The sequence below is a fragment of the Scardinius erythrophthalmus genome (assembly GCF_964197995.2).
Source record: "Scardinius erythrophthalmus genome assembly, chromosome: 14".
Lineage (NCBI taxonomy): Eukaryota > Metazoa > Chordata > Actinopteri > Cypriniformes > Leuciscidae > Scardinius > Scardinius erythrophthalmus.
The window spans coordinates 2,364,363-2,383,035 of NC_138234.1; the positions used below are offsets into that span (position 1 = coordinate 2,364,363).

General features: G+C 40.2%; 1 protein-coding gene across 1 annotated transcript; it reads left to right on the plus strand.

Moving 5' to 3' along the window:
* Nucleotides 1-11,996: 11,996 nt before the first annotated feature.
* On the plus strand, nt 11,997-13,100 carry LOC308701591 (zinc finger CCHC domain-containing protein 18-like; the record flags this gene model as incomplete). Its single annotated transcript, XM_081383944.1, has 1 exon — nt 11,997-13,100. The coding sequence occupies one exon, from the start codon at nt 11,997-11,999 to the stop codon at nt 13,098-13,100; it is 1,104 nt and encodes a 367-aa protein (XP_081240070.1).
* Between the last annotated feature and the right edge of the window lie 5,573 nt (nt 13,101-18,673).

Below are 18,673 nucleotides of genomic sequence, written 5' to 3' on the forward strand. Positions count from 1 at the left end.
CTCTTTAAACTCACTTACAACGAACATTTTCTACTTTTCCTCACCTCATAGTTACAACGCGGATTGTTGAGCAGACGCGTCTCAAGCCTAGTGATCCAACGCTGGATACTCTTATAGGTTACGTCCGTGGATCACGGCTGAACGCGTCTTCTCCGCACTCATTTACAAACAAACATATTGTTTTTGCCTATCGTGCGTCTACTCTACACCCGTACCACTAAAAAGACGGATTATATCCATGACTTAAGCCATAAATTAGTATTAATTTTGATAGCATCACTGGTAGCGTCGTTGCTAACTTACTGTCCATCTGCTAAAATGGCGAATATATCAAATGTAAGTAGTCTACCTTTTGGTGCAGGTGAGGACACATTTGAGCTGCACGCGGTGCAGTCTGAGCTGGAAGCTGTTGAGAAACAGATCCACGACCTTTTAGTGAGAAAAGCCGAGCTGATAGACCGGCGGTTAGTTCTTGAAACATCGCGCGCCGAGGCACACAAATCAGAGACTACTAACCCGCTGACTCCGACCTCGTCTACTCCGTGCGTTCCTCAACATCGGTCCCGAACGTCGAGGTCGCGATCAGCCATGGTCTCGTTCACTCCGGCTCCAACATGCCATCACGAAGCCGGGATTTTTCCGCAGCGGAAGACGCGAGTCAGGTCTAGACCAAGAAAACTCTCTCCGACCCTCCCGGTTTTCGAGATATCCACACAAAACCGCTTCTCCCCTCTTCGCGAAACCGAACGCGATGCTGTGATCATCGGCGATTCCATCGTTCGACACGTACACGCTACGTTAAATAAAAGTAAGGTGCACAGTCACTGCTTTCCTGGTGCGCGTGTTTCTGAAATCGCTGCTCACGTTCCTGAGATTCTGAACGAGCGCGTCGGAACCGTGGTCCTGCACACGGGAGGGGCCGACATCAGGCTGCGCCAGACGGAAGTTCTGAAGAAAGACTTCAGGAATCTGATCGATACGGTACGCAGCACATCGCCTGATATAACGATCATTGTGTCAGGACCGCTTCCCACGTACCGACTAGGTCATGAAAAGTTTAGTAGATTATTCGCGCTAAATGAATGGTTAATGTCATGGTGCAATGAGCAGAAACTGCTCTTTGTAAATAATTGGAATCTGTTTTGGGAGCGTCCTAGGCTTTACCGTGCTGATGGCTTACACCCAAGCAGATTCGGATCGGATCTTCTGTCAGATAACATCTCCAAAATGTTAAATACCTTTTGACTAGTAACCAAAAGTCCAAATCATAGTCTCTGCTGCACCAATTTAACTGATATAAATAGTGTAGAACATTGCATAGAAACTGTGTCTATTCCTCGTTTAGTGAGATCAAATAATAAATCTACTGCAGGATCTAGAAAAAATCTAATTGTTATTAAACCAGACAATGTTGCTATTGGTAATCAAAAACAATTTCTAAAGCTAGGTCTTCTAAACATTAGATCACTCACACCTAAGGCAGTTATTGTAAATGAAATAGTCACAGATAATAGCTTCGATGTATTTTGCCTTACTGAAACCTGGCTTAAACCAAATGATTATTTTGGTCTAAATGAGTCTACTCCATCAGGATACTCCTATAAGCACGAGCCCCGTCTGAATGGTCGTGGCGGCGGTGTTGCAACAATCTATAGAGATTTTCTCAATGTTACTCAGAAAACGGGTTATAAGTTTATTTCATTTGAAGTACTTGTACTAAATGTTACGCTCTTAGATGTTCGAAAAACATCCCTATTATCTCTAGCCTTGGCTACCGTATATAGACCGCCTGGGCCTTACGCTGATTTCCTAAAAGAGTTTGCAGATTTTCTCTCAGACCTATTAGTTAATTTCGATAAAGCATTAATTGTTGGAGACTTTAATATCCATGTAGATAATCAAAATGATGCGTTAGGGGCTGCGTTTACAGATTTATTAAACTCCTTTGGGGTCAAGCAAAACGTTACCGGACCAACTCATCGTTTTAATCATACACTCGATTTAATTATATCACATGGAACCGATCCAACCGATATAGATATCATTCCACAAAGTGATGATGTCACTGACCATTACATGGTAACTTGCATATTATGTACCCCTGTAATATATCATGCTGTGCCGTGTTATCGATTAGGCAGAACAATCCTTCCATCCACCATAGATAATTTTTCAAATTGCTTATCGGATCTGTCTCAGCTGCTGTCTGAACCTAAACAAACAGATGAACTAGAGGAACTAACCAGCACTATGAACACCATTCTCTCTGGAAAATTGAATATTGTTGCACCTATGAGACTAAAAAAGGTCAGAGAGAAAATTAAAGTACCATGGTACAACAATACTACGCGTGTTCTAAAGAGAGAAACCCGTAAATTTAGAGCGTAAATGGAAACAAACTAATTTAGAGGTTTTTAGAATCGCTTGGAAAGACAGTACGTCACGTTATAAAAAGGCCCTAAAAGCGGCCAGGGCTGAGCACCTCCGCAAACTAATAGAAAATAACCAAAACAATCCTAGGTTTTTATTTAACACCGTGGCTAGACTAACAAATAAACAAGCGTCACCTGAACAAAATATTCCGTTACAGTTTAGTAGTAATGATTTCATGAAATTTTTCACTGAGAAAATAGAAAACATCAGAACCACAATTGTAAACGTTCAATCCTCAATCGCGCCTTATTATTCAGCCTCAATTATCACCCCGCAAGAACAATTACAGTGCTTTACAACTATAGAACAAAAAGAGTTAAATAAACTTTTTACTTCATCTAAAACAACAACATGTTTACTAGATCCTATACCAACTAAACTATTGAAAGAAGTGTTACCTGTAGTGGAAGAGCCTCTCCTCAATATTATTAACTCGTCTTTATCTTTAGGTTATGTTCCAAAAACATTTAAACTGGCAGTTATAAAACCTCTCATTAAGAAACCACAATTAGATCCGAATAATCTAGTAACTTATAGACCCATTTCAAATCTACCTTTTTATGTCTAAAATACTAGAAAAAGTTGTGTCCGCTCAACTGGGCTCTTTCTTACAAGAAAAACACCTATGAAAAGTTTCAGTCTGGGTTCAGGCCGCATCATAGCACTGAAACTGCGCTCGTTAAAATCACAAATGATTTACTCTTAGCTTCTGACCAAGGCTGTATCTCAATATTAGTTTTAATTGATCTTAGTGCTGCGTTCGATACTATAGATCATACAATACTCTTAGATCGATTACAAAATTATACTGGTGTTCAAGGACAAGCATTAAGCTGGTTTAGATCGTATTTATCTGACCGCTACCATTTTGTCTACTTAAATGGAGAAAAATCTATCATAACTCCAGTAAACTATGGAGTGCCGCAGGGATCTGTGTTAGGCCCTCTATTATTCTCAATATATATGCTGCCACTTGGAAATATTATAAGGAAACATGGAATTAGTTTCCATTGTTATGCTGATGACACTCAAATCTATATTTCATCACGGCCGGATGAAAACGCTAAATTATCCAAATTGACAGAGTGTGTTAAAGATATAAAAGATTGGATGACGCGTAATTTTCTTTTATTAAATCCAGACAAGACAGAGGTACTACTTATCGGTTCAAAAAACCACCCACAAAACCTCTTACAATACAACTTTAACATAGTAGGATGTCCTGTTACTTTATCCTCTACAGTAAAAGACCTGGGTGTTATATTAGACTGCAACCTGTCCTTTGAAAATCATATTTCATACATTACAAGAACAGCCTTTTTCCACCTTAGAAACATTGCTAAGCTACGTAATATGCTATCTGTTTCTGATGCAGAAAAGTTAGTTCATGCATTCATGACCTCGAGACTAGATTACTGTAATGCATTATTAGCCGGTTGTCCTGCATCCTCAATAAACAAGCTACAGTTAGTCCAAAATGAAAATATGATCATATAACACCGATTTTATCATCACTACATTGGTTACCTATAAAGTCCCGTATTAATTACAAGGTATTGCTACTGACTTATAAAGCCCTAAACGGCTTAGCTCCAGTCTATTTAACGGATCTTCTATCGCCCTATAATCCATCGCGCTCTTTAAGGTCACTAAATTCGAGGCTTTTGGTCATACCTAGGATATCCAGATCCACCAAAGGAGGGAGAGCATTTTCACATTTAGCTCCAAAACTCTGGAATAGCCTTCCTGATACTGTGTGTTGCTCAGACTCGCTCTCCCAGTTTAAAACTAGATTAAAGACGCATCTCTTCAGCCAGGCATTCATATAATACTTTTAATCTTACAGTTAAATCCGACCTCTAGTTCATAAACGCCAGAGGAGAACTGGCCCCCGACTGAGCCCGGGTTCTCCCAAGGTTTTTTTTTTTCTCCATTAGGTCACCTGATGGAGTTTTTCGGTTCCTTGCCACTGTTGCCTTTGGCTTGCTCAGTTGGGGATATTTGGGGATATTTAATTTAACTAATCAATCAACGATACTATTGATCAGCATTACCAAACGTAGATGTTCCACTAGAAACAAACATTGATGTATTGTTCTATTTTATTACTGTGAAGCTGCTTTGATACAACCTGTGTTGTGAAAAGCGCTATATAAATAAACTTGACTTGACTTGACTTGAAGGTGTCCTTGTCGTGCAAAACTCTTCCCACACTGATCACATGTGAATGGTTTCTCTCCAGTGTGGATCCTCATGTGAACCTTGAGATATGGTTTGCATGTGAAACTCTTTCCACACTGAGTGCAAGTGAAAGATTTCTGAGATCTTCTTTGATGTTTCTCCACTTCATTCACTTCTTCATTCTCATCCATCGGGCCTGAAATTAAAGTTAAAAAAGTGCTCAGTAAATCAATAAAATAACAATTATGTAGTAAAAAAAAAAAACTAGATCACAAGTGGACGTGCTAAACACTGGTGTAAACAGGGTCTAAAACAATTTGAGCTTGTCCACTTTTGACCACTTCCAGAGGTAGTCAAAAACACATTGAACCGGATTGCTTTGGTAGTGTAGACGCTCATGTGGTCGAGTGTGTTCAAACAGACACCAATGCGTAAACATTATGGGAAGCGCTGTAGCCAGACGGCATTTAAACTTTGTTGTCTGAAGACCCAAGTTTGGTTTGAAGAAGGAAAACTCTGTGTTTGACGTGGACTTGCAGCTTTAAGAGCAGAAACAAAACTCTTCGTATATTTTTCTGTCCGTCTCTGGTCATGCTCACATGCAAATTGCATGAGCTTACTTCCCCCATTATACTGAAAAACCCGTACATTTACCAGCCCATACACCGTCCCCTCAAAGAAACAGAACAAAAGTGGATAAAAGAGATGGATTTGAAACACCAGGTGTAAACGAGAATGGGTCCTTGTGTACTTGTGATCAACTGACCAAAACGCATCTTAACACCAGCTGTAGACAAAGCCTCACAATATTCTTTAATCCTTTTGAACATGTGATTGAAACCAAATGTGAGACATTTAACCTGACCAATCAGCAGATTACAGCTTTCCCACATCGTACTGAAGGTGTGACATTTAGCAAACCTCAGATGTACACACACATCTTGGCCGACAGACCTTTATCACTATCAGCACTTCTTTACGGATCACTAATGGCCCTTGTGGTAAGAAAGAGGGGGTTGGAGCAGGAAAGCAAACGTCTTTGTTCATTTGCAACCCTAAAGATCGCAAAAACAATGAAATATAGTTTTTCCATCACCATGTCCCTTTAGGGGCTCTGAGTAAATCACATTTTTGTAGTGAGAACTATTAAATATTTGATAAACTATGCAAATACCTAAAATATTAACATTTTAAAAATACGCAATAATGCTATAATTTTAACACTCCCTGTTTTTACACAAACTAAACCACGTGTAGCAAAGTCTATTTATTTGATCATTGTTTTTAAATGTTGGTGTTTTAGCAAGATAATAATATTTTGGAATGTGCAAAAACTGTATTAAGACATATCCATAATTTTGGTAACATGGTTGCAGTAATTGTGAACCAGATGTAAAATAAACAGAAAGAAATGCTCAGATAATACTAATATTGACTTACAGATAACAAACATTCTTGTCAAAAAAAATAAATAATTGTACCCGGTTCATATTATTTGCTGCTTCAATTATAATTCAACTATTTGTCCTACTAGAACAGATCTAAATCTGATAAACTGCTTTATAACCTTAATGTTCTTCAGCCTCACTAATGAAGAATCAGGAATAAACACCAACCTCTTTGTTCTTCAGTGTGTTTCATTCTGCAGTGTTCTGGATCTCTCATGTTCTCACTGTCCTTCAATAAACTCTGTCTTTGCAGATTTCAGCTCTTCCTGATGGTTTGATGCTCATCTTCACTTGTAGCTGATGGGAATATTCCAGCATTTATTGGTGAATTGCAGTGGGAGGAGCTTCACTGAAGGAGGAGGAGCTTCACTGAAGGAGGAGGTCCAACAAAATCAAGAAGAAATCACTTACTGAGTTAAAAAACAATAGTCCACACCAGGGGCGTCACTAGGCCCTTTTCTGCCCAGCCCCCCTAAAAAATATTTGATTAATACATTTTTGATCGCTTCAGTCCCCTTTTAAAAACTCATTTGAAACAGCGGCAAGCTGCGTCAAGTTTCGGCTCCTCCCCTTATCTGAGTCTGCATGGATTTAGCGCATTTTTCAATCTGCAGGGGCGCCGAGCAGAGCGAACATCAGAGAGTACAAGGTGTGTCGTGAGTGAATTTATTGATAGATTGCTATGATATTACATCTGCATCGGTGCAGTTCTTTGTCATAAATGCATTGCAGTTTACATAATGTAATGTTACTAGAGCATTGGGAGCAACACAGGACGGTTCGGTTTCTCATCCAAGCGCGAATTTTAGCAGCATGACTGACGCTTCAGTTTACGGGTCAAGTGCGAGTTAAAGGGATAGTTCAGGATTTTAGACATGAATCTCTATAGCTTCCCCATAAGCAGTGTGGTGCATTGACCATGACTTACCCCCGACAGCGTCCTGTGAGCCGAGCTCCGGTCCAGTTTTGGTCAAGATGAAATTAGTCCGGCAAGTTTGCTGGGGTCACGGCAATAAAGCTTTTTTCTTCTCAAATCAATATGTGTTCAAAAGAGTGATATATTTGCAGCACAAAACCGCTGTCTATGGAGAGTCCAGACCTCGTAATGGCTTGGCACTATTTTCTTCCCCGTCATATCACTGCGCGCTGCCGCTACCTACAGCCAGCTGGGAGCCGCGCACGTGTCACTTTGTTTACAGCTCGTAAAGAGAACGATAACATGTCTGACTACAGCAGCGACGATGACAACATTGACTTCGACACACACAGCCAAAAGGATATCTTTACGAACCTGAATACACAGATGACGAGTTACGCCAGATGGAGTTAGAAAGGACAGAAAGAGAGAGGATGGACAGAGAAGTTGAACAAGTTGAAGCTGGAGCTTGTACAAACTGATCGCTCTTGGTGAGTAGCTATGTTAGCTCGTTCGTGTAGCTGTTCTGAGCACGTAAACACTGCTGTAAACACTGCCGAACAACTGAAAAAGTGGTGTGTGCCTGCGCAGCTCGCAGCTGGCTGTAGGTAGCGGCAGCGCGCAGTGATATGACAGGGGAGAAAATAGTGCCAAGCCATTACGAGGTCTGACCTCTCCATAGACAACGTTTTAGTGACGCAAATATATCACTCTTTTGAACACATATTGATTTGAGAAGAAAAAAGCTTTATTGCCGTGACCCCAGCAAACTTGCCGGACTAATTTCATCTTGACCAAAACTGGACCGGAGCTCGGCTCACAGGACGCTGTCGGGGGTAAGTCATGGTCAATGCACCACACTGCTTATGGGGAAGCTATAGAGATTCATGTCTAAAATCCTGAACTATCCCTTTAAGAATATGTAGCTGAACTAAACATTTTATATATGACAGTTTTTTAGGTCATAAATGTTAAACGAATGACAAAAATAATTAGAAAACTAATAAAATTGTCTAATTTCGCCATTTGAGCTGAAAATAGCCCTATATAACGTGTAATTATGTCATTGTGAGGAGACAAGAAACATTAACAAAGCCGTTTTCATTGGCACAAGATTACTAATGCATGTGTACATGTTGAGAATTAATATAATACAATTTGTAGCCTTCGGTAATTTAAAAAAGTTCAGCTTTAGGAGGGGAAGAGACAGGGCAAGATCAGGAGACTGAGAGAAAAAGACAGAGTAATGGAGATGAGGAGAGAGCAGGTTTTAAATCTATTTCTTATCCTTTTTTGGCCTTCAAACGTCTTGAAATGCACATATCACAGAAGTAAAAATGTTTAACCCCATAACAACTTCAAATGTATGACCTCTTTGATTATAAAGCCCTGTCTACGGCCATATATTAGGCTTAGATCAATAATGAATGTGTACATATTGTGAATGAATTTAATAAACTTAGTTACCTAGCTTTTCTGGTAGCTTTGTCTGAGAAAATGATTCGTAAATCAACCTATCAGTGGACCCTATGTTTACTTTCTTCACTGACAGACAAAAATGAAAAGCCTATATCAGTCAAAGCTCAGCTTTAGGAGGGGTAAAGACAGAGCAAGAGAAAAACAAAGAGAAAAAGAGTGTGATGCTGATGAGGTGAGAAAAAAAACAGCTGCCCGCACATGGTTTTAAAGCTATTGTTATCCAATTTTTTTGGCCTTCAAAACATCTTAAAATGCACATATGTAGATCAGAGAAATCAAAATTTTCTCGGGGGAGCATACCCCCGAACCCCCCTAAATACCTTACATTCGGGACCTCAGTGATTATAAAACCCTGCCATATGCATGTTACTGGATGAATGAATGAAACTAGTTAATAATGAGCATTAGACCATAAACTAACTTTTTTAAAAAAATCATACCCTCATTGGGGGCTGAGCCCCCCTAAAATGAAAATCCTACAATCGCCCCTGGTCCACACACTAAGTATTTATGGTCACATTGTAAAAAAATTAAGAATAAAAAAAGATTAAAACATAAAAATATATTTACAGATTTGCAAGAAACAAATGCCGCATCAACTGAGTTAACTCAACTTGTTTGTTTACTGTGTTGCATATGAAACATGGTTCAAAACAGATTATTGAAATAAAAGGCATTATAAAACTTACCTATATCTTGCAGATGTCACAATAGCTGATCGTGTCGATTGCTCAAATCTGTTTACAATAAAATGAGCTTAATGGTTCAATTTACAGATCTGAAGACATCAGCATAATGAATGAGGAGAAAACAGGATCTATTGACATGAAATAAAGAGGCTTATCAGCTGCTCTGATAATAGTGATGAGCCATAAACTATCAATACTCATTCAACAAGCCATTCAGGATCAGCAGATCATCTCACTTTATTATAAGTATTTGCTGCTAGAAACGGATTGTTTGAGTCAGAATATCTGCTGAAAGACTATTAAAATGCTTTAAAATGACTATTATTTCTCAAATGACACAGAAAACATAGTAATATGTTTAATAATAATAAGTGAACACTTTTTATAATCGTTTTAATATTCATGATTTTAGTGAGGAGCTGTCAGTTTTTAATAACGTTGCCCCTGGGCAAGGTAAAGTCCAGGTTGACAGAAACAAGGTCCTGACACTCTTCAGAGGTATAAAGGAAAGGAAAAGTCCTGGCCCCAATGGCATTGGAGGCCGTATATTAAAGAACTGTGCTGAACAGCTGGTAGACATTTTTTGTTTTATTTTCAAAATGTCCATACATCTCCACACCATTCCTCGCATTTGGAAAGACTCAATTATTGTCCCGGTGCCTAAAAATAAGTGGCGCTTACGTCCCTTACTATGAAGACTTTAGAGAAGATTGTGAAGGACGAACTTTTGAACTCTGTCCAGGATCTACTAGATCCGTTTCAGTTTGCCTACAGACCAAACCGGGGAGTAGAAGACACAGTATGTACTCTTTTTAACTTGATCTATTCACATCTTGAGGGTGCAAAGAGCTTTGTGCAGCTGCTTTTTATTGACTTTTCTTCAGCTTTTAATTGCATCCAACCACATATTTTAGCAGGGATTTTAAAGAGTACTTTTAATACGATCCTTGTCTCATCTGTTAATTGGTTGATGAACTTTTTAACTAACAGGTCTCAACGCGTGAGAGTGAATAGTATTTTATCCGATGTCCTCCTTTCCTCCACTGGTTCCCCCCACAGGGTATATGCAGGAATCTTGAAGATAATTTTAATACCTTTTCAAGATCTTCTCAATATTTTTTAAAACCTCACCGCCACTTCAAGCGTGGCCACGAATTAATAAAACCTCAGCAGGTTATACTAATTTGTTCCCTCGTTTTACTATATTGTGGCCACGTTGTAAATTTGTAAAACGTCCTGAGGTATTATTAATTCGTGGCCACGAAACAATTCACCAATTCACAAAAAACAAGTAATAAAAACTCGGTGAGTGTTTTAGCGCAATTTTCTCACCTCATGGGATCACAACACTAAGAGATAGTAAATCTTTTCCTGGATTTTTTTTGTGCGTTCCCGAGATTAGACCTTCCTTAACATAATGCCGAAAACCGAAAGTCTCTAGGTGGTCTGGTTGAGGAGTAGATAGAAGTGCAAGATTGGTGCGCACAGACGCACAGAACAGAAATCATGAGTTAACAATCGCAATTTGTCCGGTGGAAAATTGCGCTAAAAAGCGAGCAGATCACACCGGCGTGATTGCTGACCCCAGGGGGTTAATTTCATGTAAGATGAATTGACTATTTTCACTGAGGGAATCCATCTATCTCAGTTCAATTTTTCTGCCTAGGGATTTGTCTTGAATGTGTGATGCACAATTAATACAAGGACAAACAGTTTAAAAAAAAAAAAAAAGAATTTGGTAACAGAGTAACAAAGCATAACCTTGTTGAGTAGAATGTGAAATATCTGATATTCAGATTCTCAAATATATGCTAATAAATGTATTTTGTGTTTTAATAAGTTTATTGTGATCTTAGTTGATTGCTTGTGATCAGGGTCTTGTGTGGTGCTATGCTGTCAAAGCCTGTCAGATCTACAACACTTAAATTCATCCATTCCTCTCAAAGTGGCTGGTGAACAGATAAATAGAGTAACACATTGTCTACACCTGCCGCTAACGGCGAGACTAAAAACAAAAAAAACTTTTATAATATGATTCTGTCTGTAACCCTGTAAAATAAAAATTAATTACAAAAAGGAATTAATTAAAGAGTTGTTAAAATAATAAAATAACCAGAAATTAGTAAAGAGTGTAAGGAATTGTGTGCTACATAAAAAGTGGCGAGCCAGCCAGGAGGTGTAATTAATAGCTTTATTTATACTTTATATCCAAAAAAATAAATAAAATAAAATCGACGAAAGAGACATTCAAATCAGTTTATTAGTGTGGCAAGTAAATTGACATTGAGGACATGGAAATAGTACAGAGGGAAAGTGTCAAAATTGTAAATGCTCATCTAGTCAGTGGACCAATTAACACTCTTGAGGATGAAGAGGTCCTTGATCTTCTAAAACGTCATGGTTCCATCTCAAGAGTCCTTCCCATTAACGATCCTGAGTCCAAGTATCATGACCACACTATTGTAGATCAGACCACAACTTTGGATCAGCTATTAAATTAATAAGTCCCTTGCTACCCCTTAGCTACACAGATAAAGACGACCCAAGCTTAACTTACCAGATAAGAGCCCTGAGCAGTGTCTACTCTTGTGAGGAGAGTTTTGGTGCCACAACCTCTTATTTATCCACCCTGAAAACCTTTGCTAAGCAAAGTGGAAAATCCTTTAATGCTCTGCTACGAGAAGAACTCTCTCAGATCTCAAGCTCCTTAATTCTAGATGAACTTGATGAGCTCAATTCCATTAAAGAGCAGAATGCATCCAAGAGGAATGTCCAGAGTCCTTGTTCCATTCTCAATGAGCCAACAATCAAGATGACTTACCAAGAACTGAAAAACGGTTGTCAGGCACCATGAGTCACGTTCAGCTCAATCCTGCTGAGGTGCAGAAAGTTATTGTAGAGCATATAGTTAAGAGCGAAGTCGCTGCAGCAATTCCATCTACTGCTGTAGTTAGGCTCCACCCTTTCTCAGGGAGAATTCCCCAGCCCAACAATGAATCAGATTACGACACTTGGCGTTGTAATGTTGAATTACTCTTTGATGACCCTTCTGTGTCTGACTTACAAAGAGTAAGGAGAATTATGGAGAGTCTCTTACCTCCTGCCATTGATATCGTCAAGTCTTTAGGGCCTCGTGCTTCTCCCAGAGCTTACCTTAATGTGCTTGATGCAGCTTTTGGTGCAATCGATAATGGTGACGAGTTGTTCTCAATATTCATGAACACATTTCAGAATGATGGAGAGAAAGCATCTAGCTTTCTCCAAAGGCTTCAAGTTGCTCTGAGCAAGGCAGTCAGGGGAGGTGGAATTAAATCGTCTGAGGCCAACCATCATCTTCTGCGACAGTTTTGCAGAGGCTGCTGGGATGACATCCTTATTTCTGAGCTTCATCTCGAAACTCGTAGAGAGAACCCTATCGAGTTCCAAGACTTACTGCGTTCCCTTAGAACTAGAGAAGACAAGAGTGCACAGAAATGGTTGCGCATGAGAAGCCACACCAGTGCTTTTAAGCAGAAACCACAAGCATCACCTAGATCTGCTCATGCTTATAGCCAAGATACTATCATTTCAAGCAAATCCCCTCATGAGTCAAAATTGTTGTCTGAGACTGCTGAGTTGAATAAGCAAATTGCTGAGTTAAAGGAACAGTTAACTGCGTTGACTCTTCTAAAGCCCAGAAAGACTGTCAAAACCAAGCATAAGACATCGCCCTCTTCCACCACTCCTGAGTTTGTTGCTAAACAACCGTCCAAGTCAAACGGTGATCCTGTCACAAAATCCAGACCACACCCTGGTTACTGCTTCAGATGCGGTGAAGATGACCACATATCTGTAACCTGTGAAAATTCTCCGAACCCCAGGCTAGTTGAAAAGAGAAGAAACAAACAGCGGTTGAAGCAACAGGAGTGGGATAGAGAGAACAGTCATGATGGTGCCGTTTCTTTAAACGCCTAACAGCTCCAGTTGCGAGACAAACTGGAACAAGGGAACCTAAAGGTTGTCCCCCCAGAATGAACTCAGGCCCACACAACAATTCTCCTTCACACCACAAATTCCGTATTCAGCATCTGGTCGGATCCAAGTGTACAGCACAAGTCAGAATCTCAGGGACTGAATGTCATTGCTTACTTGACACAGGGTCGCAAGTGACCACAGTTCCTTGGTCCTTTTACCAAGCTTGCTTGATTAATCATACCATTAAACCCCTCAATCTTCTGCTTGAGGTCAGTGGAGCAAATGGTCAGCCAGTTCCATACAAAGGCTATGTCAAAATTACAATAACTTTTCCAGAAGACATGGTTGGATCTGAGGTTGAAATTTCCACACTGGCACTAGTCGTTCCTGACTTCAACCCAGAAAAACAATCTCAAGTCTTAATCGGGATAAATACGCTTGATTCTTTGTATGCTGAATGTTCTAACTTGAATATCCTTGAACACCATTCTCCAGGATACGGGTACAGTGCAGTGCTTAAAACGCTGGAATTACGTCATAAACAGAATGCCAATGGATGCCTTGGACTGGTGAGACTACAAAGCAAGGAGCCCGTAGTGATTCCAGCACAGCAGACAGTTGCTCTCTGTGGAAAAGCAAATATGAGTTGCTTACCCACTAAAGAATGTGTTCTTTTGGAGCCCCCATCAAACTCCTCCCTCTTTAGAGGTGTTCTTTTCCCAAGAGGTGTAGTTCAAGTGTCATCGTTTCCAACACAAAAGTTGACTGTCCAGCTACGGAACAGAAGTCGCATCGGGATGTAGTACTGCAGCCAAATGCTGTGGTTGCTGAAGTGCATGCCATCGAGAGTATCATCCCTCAAGAACGCGAGGTGGGATCTGTAACTGCTGGTCAGAGCTGTTCCGAAGCAGTGATTACTTTTGACTTTGGGGACTCCCCGTTGCCTAAAGAGTGGAGGGATAGGATCAGTTAGAAGCTCAGTGATATGTCTGATGTGTTTGCTCAACATGACCTTGACTTTGGTCGAACATCCCAAGTCAAGCATCACATCAAGCTTTTTGACGAAACCCCTTTTAAACAAAGAGCCTGTCCTATCCACCCCCATGATCTGGCTGCTGTCAGACGGCACTTGCAAGAGTTAAAAGAGTGAGGAGTCATCCGGGAATCTGAGTCTCCTTTTGCATCTCCAAACTAAATGAGCTGACAATGAAAACCTGTTCAGCACTAATTAATCTTAGTGTTAAGTTAAGTGCTCTTCCTCTAGTGGATTTAGCTATTCTTGGCACTGTGTGGTAGCCACAATCAACTCAAGACAATGAACAGAGTGAACCTACTGAGGTGATGGCATGATCGGTGAAGGTCTTGGCGGAGTCCGTTGGGCAGAGAGACCAGGCGACACTAAAGGACTAGGAGACCAAGGTGGGGCCGGGGCAAGTGAGGATCGAGGCGGAACTGGAGTGTCCGGTGGAAAATTGCGCTAAAAAGGAATAAAAACGTTATACGAGAATAGTTGGCCTTCACTGAAGAGCTATCTTCACAGGTAAGAAAAAACGTTTAATAATCAGTTTAATAAGTGTCCACGAAATAATTCACCTGAATATTCACCAATTCACAAAAAATAGGTCTTTAGCATTCACTAATTAATAGTATCAAACTGTTTTTGGCCACGTTGTAATTCGTTAAATCAAATTGAGGGAGGGAATTAGTTCAACGTGTCCACGATTTATTAAAACGAGGGAACAAATAAGTCGTCAAGACAACTAATTATTTAGATCAGTGGACAGGGCGCAAGAACAAACCGAGAGAGAGAGAGCCCCGGCCGTGCGCGCGCACTCTCACCGCCTTCAAACAATACGAGCGCTGTATTGCTCTCTCCCTCGCGCATATCAACACAATAGAAGGTCGGAAGACCGATTGTGTTTTATAGATTAGTAGTATGTTCATATAAAGTGTTTGATTAGCAAATACATGTTAAGGAAATGCATAATACAAATTGTATGGGTTAATGTAACGGTAAACGGACTCTGCGGGTAAAACTGTTGTGATGAAACTGCGCATGCGTGGGGTAAAACTGCTGGGGTAAAACTGTGGCTCTGCGGACAGATATTATTGCTTTCTGTTCATGCGTTCACCAACCTTCTCTTAAAACATTTCGGTGCGTTGTAATACGCACTGGGAACGCCAGAGCGTACATTGTGCTTTTGAACTTCCGCCCGCCCGCTCTGGTGCTCTCAGAGGCAATTTACGCACCCACAATAGCCTAGTATTTTATGTACCTGTTCGTTTTTTTTAATAAAAATGACTAAATTCACACACTTTTACGATGTTTTTGGGACTCAAACTGTTGGACAGTTAATTCAGAAAAAATACTTTCAAAATTTAAGACTTTATAAAGCCGTGATAAGACTTTTTAATACTTTTTAAGGGTCTTAATTTTCCCAAAATTGATTTATCACCTTTTAATACTTTTCAAGACCCCGCGGATACCCTGCCCCAGGGCTGCGTCCTCTCCACGATCTTATTTATTTTATATACAAACGCATGCCAAAGCCAGCACACTAGGCGTCATATCATTAGCCGCGTTTCCACTGTCGGGCCAGGGCCAGGCCAGGCCGTGCTAGTGCGTGCAGGGGCCAGTCGCGTTTCCACTGTCACTTCTGGGGCTTGATCGGGGCTTACTAGGGGTCAACGGCCAGGATTTCTGGCCCGCCGAATACCTTGGGCCAAAGCGGGCCAGCTCGGGCTAGAGGAGTGGTTACCAACAGAGGCGGAGTTTACCGTCGGGAGACGCCAGCGCCAGATGATTCTGTCAGCATTAAAGACTTTTAAAATAATTTAACTCGCGTTCATGTTTGAATGCCTTCTGTTTGTGATGCAAAAGACTATGCGCACTAACCGTTACCATAGTAATACGCATAGTAAAAAAAACACAGTGAACGCTTGAAGAAATCAGACCAATATTAAAGGCTATCACAGTCATGGTTTTATTTTATCTGTCAGTAGCCTACATATCGTCTGTGTATAATGGACTATCATAAAATAAAGCAACTTTTTTTTCGGGATCTTCCTCTGTTTCTGACTGAAAATATCTGTATGGGAGTCGAGAGAGTGCTAAAGCTCCTCAGGTCGTATGGCATATATTTCTAGAAATGATCATTCTTTCTAAATGTGATGTAAATATGTCCTGTATCTACCAGATAAAGAAACAGACGTGACTGAAGAAGTAAGTGTGTCCTCTTTCTTTTGTGAAATAGACCTAACGGTAATTTATTTCTGAGTGACTAATGTGCAATTTTGACATAAACTAATTCATTATGATCAATGTATCACTTTTTATTGTAAACCTGTAAAACATCGATGCTTGGGTTTTAAATATTCAAGTAAACAAAAAAGAAATGCCAGCAAGCGGCCGCTTTTATCATGTTTGTTTTCAACGCTGTTTCCAGTGATATTTGATTAGTTTTCTCATAAAACTTCTATTTGTTGGTGAAATGATGGGTTAGTGTGACGTTGTTCCAGAGAGGCGTGTTACGGGCGTATTTTAGTGAAGCGCTGTGGAGCTTCTGGCCCGACAGTGGAAACGCAGGCCCGGTGCTGTTAGCCCGAGGCTATTAGCCCGGCACGGCCCGTTTAAAGCCCTGGCTTGCACTGGCCCGACAGTGGAAACGCGGCTATTAAGTTTGCTGACGACTCAGTAATAGTGTCGCTGCTGACACACAAGGACCCTGAGCATGGCGCTATTTTAAACGATTTTATAGAGTGGTGTAAGTCGTCTTTTATTAATATTAACGTGGCAAAAACTAAAGAAATGTTGATCGATTTTAGAAAGAACCCCCCGCCCACCCTATTTTCTACCCTTATTAATGATCAAGCTATAGAAGTGGTGAAGCAATATAAATACCTTGGTATTATAATCGATGACAAACTCACCTTCGAGCCACAAGTTGACGCTGTCTGTAAGAAATCACATCAGTGCATGTTTTTGTATCGTAAACTTCGCAATTTTAATGTCGATAAGACTTTTATGAGGATGTTTTATTGCTGTTTTATTGAATCCATTCTTTCTTTTGCCCTTGTGAGTTGGTTTGGGTCCCTTACGCTTAAAAACAAGAATAGGCTGCGATGTATAGTGAAAGTGTGTGGCAAAATTTCCCACAATTCTCTGACTGACTTAAATTCTGTATATGAGACAAGGACCCTCGGCACAATCAGTCCTGGCTGACCCAAGTCTCCCCCTGAACAGCTGCTTCATTTTGTTGCCGTCGGGCCGCAGATTCAGTCTGCCTAAATGCAGGACAAACAGATATAAAAATTCTTTTGTCCCTGTTGCTTTAGGTTGTTTAAATGAGTAAATGTAAGTTGTGGACTTCTGTGTAGTATGTATTTATTTAGTTTTTTACTGATTGTATGGTTGTTGTTTTGTATAATCTGTGTGTTACTTATGTCACATGCTGCTGCACAACGAATTACCCCTCGGGGATAATAAAGACTCCTTGAACCTTGAATAACATAAAGACAGACACTATGACACCCATCTTTATCAACCATTGTAATTTGTCTATATGAATCTAAATATAGTTTGATTTCATAATAACAACAAAGTAGTTCGCTAACATCTTACCATTTTGTATGTGAAGAGAAACCAAATCATGAAGACTGTATTTTAGTTAGCAGACACACGAATCGCGCAATGTTTTACTCTTCAGTTAATTCTTAGCAGTGTTCTTGTGAGTAATTCTCAGAGGATTGATAAATATGGGCCCAGACCTTTATCACTATCAGCATTCGGGCTGTCACTTTTGTGAAAAAATCCTATTCGATATTTGAGACATATGTGTTCATTGAATCGATTGTAAAATCGATTTTCCATGTCTAAAGACGTTTCCATTTTAAACAACTCCACGGACAACTAACAGGCATTAGGACGAACGTAAAGAGGGCGCTTGAGACGTGCACAAGTCAGCAATATTCCTGATGATTTATTGGCGTGAAGTTTCGTGCACAATGACAAACAGGAGTGCAACATTCTCGAAAAGCAATAAGCAGAGTGGACTGCCATAACATTAATGAAAACTACTGCAGTCTTCAACATGCCTGTGTTTACGGTTAGAAAAGTCAAACAAATGTTGCCTACGTAGGCGATTGTTGACCGTAGCCTGAAACTGTATCTGTACGCATGAGACTGTCTGAATACCGGCAGAATTCACATTTTTGTAGTAAAAATAGAAACATTATGCAGAAGTATAATGTGTGTTTGTCAGAGTTGCTGTGTGATGCGCATTCGCTGCGGGCGTATCGTGACGAGCTGGACGCGTTCCGAGAAAAGACCGTTAAAATCGATTCCCTATTTTTGTTTTCGAAACTTGTGTTGGTTGGTCCGATCAATTGTGCAATCGATTTTCGAACGTAAAGTGACAGCCCTAATCAGCACTTCTTCCTTTACCCAGGGCTCGACATTAACGCTTGTCCGGGACAAGTGGATCTTTTGAAGGGACAAGTAAAAGAGAATTTTACTTGCCCGACCTGACAAGTAGCCTGATTAAAACGTCAATGACAACAACAACAAAACTAAC